Raw genomic sequence first — 3,092 nt, 5'->3', positions numbered from 1 at the left:
AAGATATTTATTGAAAATCTATCTCCAGTTGCCCTCTATCTAAAAGCTGATTGAACATTCTATCACATTTTCAAAAAGACAGTGGTGAAACCAGCAATGCTGTGCAGCCTAGAAACAGTGACAGTGACAAAAAGACAGGATGCAGAAATACCTGTTGCTGACCCCAAGGTTTTCTGGTCTGTAAATGGAGGAAGTTTCATATTTTGTACAAACTACTAAAACATATAGGAAACATACAAGAAATTACCTTAATGTGTGTAAAAAAAATCATTGCAGGGCAGTTTGAAGGAATGCAATTACCTCAAGGTGTTTACTTTCCATGAAATTAAGCAAAGGTAGTATCTGCTGTCAACGCTAAGGTTTTGTCCATCAGATTTTGGTCCATCGAGATGTAAGCTTTCAATGCGTGCTGTCATATAATTTGGTGAACCAGCGGAAATATTCTTACCCATGTATTGTATGTTGAGGTAGATGTCGGAGCATGTTTTATCATGACTCATACAGCTTGTTTCTCTGGCTCCATGACCTCAGGCCAGCTGTTCAACCGAAGGCGAGCCCGTTGATCGAAGGTCTACCCTGATATATCTTCCTCCAAAAGCATCAGGTAATTTTGACCATGAATTACAGGGGAGAACCAGACAGAGCAAAAGGCCGAGCAGCTGGAAGTTATAGATTGCAGTCTGGTCATCAAACTGCCCCCTATTTCCCATCCCCATGCAATTTGTTCCGCTTTGGAGAATTCCTAAGCCTGACCTTTCAGTCACTGTTGACTCTTTTGCTTGAAAACACATGAGCCAAGGAAACCGAATTAACAACTGGTGAGATCTTAACTGTGAAGCACCTGCTGGAATTCGAATGTTTTACACAATGTTTCACGATCACCAAATTTTTTTCTCCCTTTCAGACAACACAGGATTGTATCACAAAGAATTTATCATCAACTGAGACACAAGTATTATTGTTATTCATTCTTTATCTGTACCACATATTCTGCAGATGTCATTGTGCAAGAGGCAGTGAACACCTCGGACCATTCAAGACACAATTTACAGCATCTAATTACCCTGAAGTAGGTTTTTGGACAGTGGAGGGTAACCAGAGAACCTGGAGGAAACAAACACAGATATAGGGGGGAACACACAAACTCCCAGCCACCTGTTGGAGTCTAACCAGGATCCTCCTTGCTGTCCCCATATTCTGATTATCATTATTTACATCCAGGCTGTAAGTCATAGATTTTAATATATCTGTCAAATTTTCATTCAAAAACTTTAGAAAAATAGGTACTAAATAAATGTTTAATAAGGCAGGGACTGGTATTTCATAAAGAACCCTAGAGACAAATACCAGAAAAAAAAACACATTTGTAAGTGAGATCACCAAAAATAAAATAAAGAATATAGCCCTGAAAATATATAGTCTGAACAATTGTGATAGATGGATGGAAAACCAAAAAAAAAAAGAAAATTATATAGAAATTATCTGAGTAAATTAACTATAAACTATTTGAGAGATAAAGAAGTAAGCTGATCACAAGTCTCCAAACAAACAATTCAAAAATGAAACAAGATTCATCCATGTGATGGGTTCGATTATGATCTTTTCATTATGTTAAGAAATTAGTTATGAATAAGTGTTGGTATGTGGGAAAAAAGCATTTGACCCCGAGCAGGTGGAAAGATGCAAAGATTAAATGACTGCAAAGATAATTTCTGGTGGTTTATTGAAAACAGATCCACCATATACACAGGTTTAATTTTCTAATTAATCTTACAAGCAAATATATGTATGCATATGTATATATATATAAATATGATTAACTTCAGTCCCTTCCTCTCAGAATAACACCAGTCTCTGTTCAATTGAATACAATCCCTGGGATCACTTCCAGGACCCTGACTTGCCCTTGGCCCCGTGGGTTGTCTTGGAGGCTTTGGAGCCCCTCTGGTGGTCACTGACTCGGTTCCTCAGCACATGGATATCGTACTTCTGCCTCTTCAGCTTCTCAGCCAGCTCGAACTTCTCAGCATGCAGATGGTGCAACCACTCCCACAGGTCCTGTGCCTTCTCCGCCAGCTTCTCCTGGCTGAGGTGATCAATGTTGAGCGGCTTCCTGCGCTCCATCAATGCTTTCTTCTTCTCTTCCCGTGCAGTCAGCTTCTTGCCCTTCTTCTGGTCCACCTTCTGCAGGTAACCACCAAAGGACTTGTTGGTGAAGATCTTCTTTTTCTTGGCCTCCTCCTCTGCGCGCAGCTTGGCTGCCTCCTCCTCTCGCCTGGCCCGCTCCTCGGCAAGACGTGCCTGCCGCTCTCGCTCTTCCTCAGCTCGGACACGCTGTTGCTCGGCACGGTCGGAGCGACGGCGCTCAATGCGGGTGCGCAGGGCAACCAGCTCTTCCTCCTCCTTCTGGCGGTTGGTGAAGTGATGCTCAATAAGCGTCTGCAGGTCATTGAAGTCCTTCTCCACTCTCTTGCGATGGAGGTCATCAAAGTCCACCTTCTCGCCATCCGGGAGCTTTGGAGGTGCAATGTTAGGCACGTAGGTTGTCTTGGGCCGTGGCTTGGACTCTTCCCCATGCTCATTCTCCTCTACGGGTTTCTTTTCCTCCTCTTCCTGCTCTCCCTCCTCTACCAAGTCCAACTCCTCCATCATTTCCTCGCTGTCTGACATGACTGAACCAGAGAGAGGAACAGGATGGCTCAAGAAAGCTCAGGAGTGGCAGGAGTGAGGACTGGAGGTCCTTCAGTACTGGGGAGGATTTTATGGGTCTGCCTTGGGCATGTGATCAAGGGGGGTCTCCAGGGTGGGTCAGCAGTAGGCCAAACTCTGAGACAGATGGAAAAGTCTATTTTCTCTGTCAGCAAGTCTTGTCACCCTCCCCATACCCCCCCCCACACACACACCACCAGAGAGTCCCCCGGTTTACTCTTACCCTGAAGCTCCTCATTCCTTTGTAAGGCTGAGTTGTGAGACTATTTCAGATGCACAACAGATGCGACATACACACTTATGCTTCCAAGCTACCACAAAGCAACACAGAGCCTCATCCAGGATAAATAATATCCCTAGTTTTAACCTTTGCCATGTCTCTT

At 43.8% G+C, this 3,092-nt stretch overlaps 1 protein-coding gene across 1 annotated transcript; it reads right to left on the bottom strand.

Moving 5' to 3' along the window:
• Positions 1–953: 953 nt before the first annotated feature.
• Positions 954–2,717, bottom strand: tnnt2c (troponin T2c, cardiac). Its single transcript, XM_086146134.1, has one exon. The coding sequence runs from the start codon at positions 2,668–2,670 to the stop codon at positions 1,882–1,884; it is 789 nt and encodes a 262-aa protein (XP_086002260.1). The 5' UTR covers positions 2,671–2,717; the 3' UTR covers positions 954–1,881.
• Positions 2,718–3,092: the final 375 nt, after the last annotated feature.

This window comes from Fistularia commersonii, chromosome 5 (genome assembly GCF_037954325.1).
Source record: "Fistularia commersonii isolate RoL2024-O1a breed Wild chromosome 5, RoL_Fcom_v1.0, whole genome shotgun sequence".
Lineage (NCBI taxonomy): Eukaryota > Metazoa > Chordata > Actinopteri > Syngnathiformes > Fistulariidae > Fistularia > Fistularia commersonii.
This window is presented reverse-complemented; position numbering and strand designations above follow the sequence as displayed.

Coding starts and splice junctions, on each gene's coding strand:
- tnnt2c (XM_086146134.1), bottom strand. CDS start 2,670: ATGTCAGACAGCGAGGAAATGATGGAGGAGTTGGACTTGGTAGAGGAG.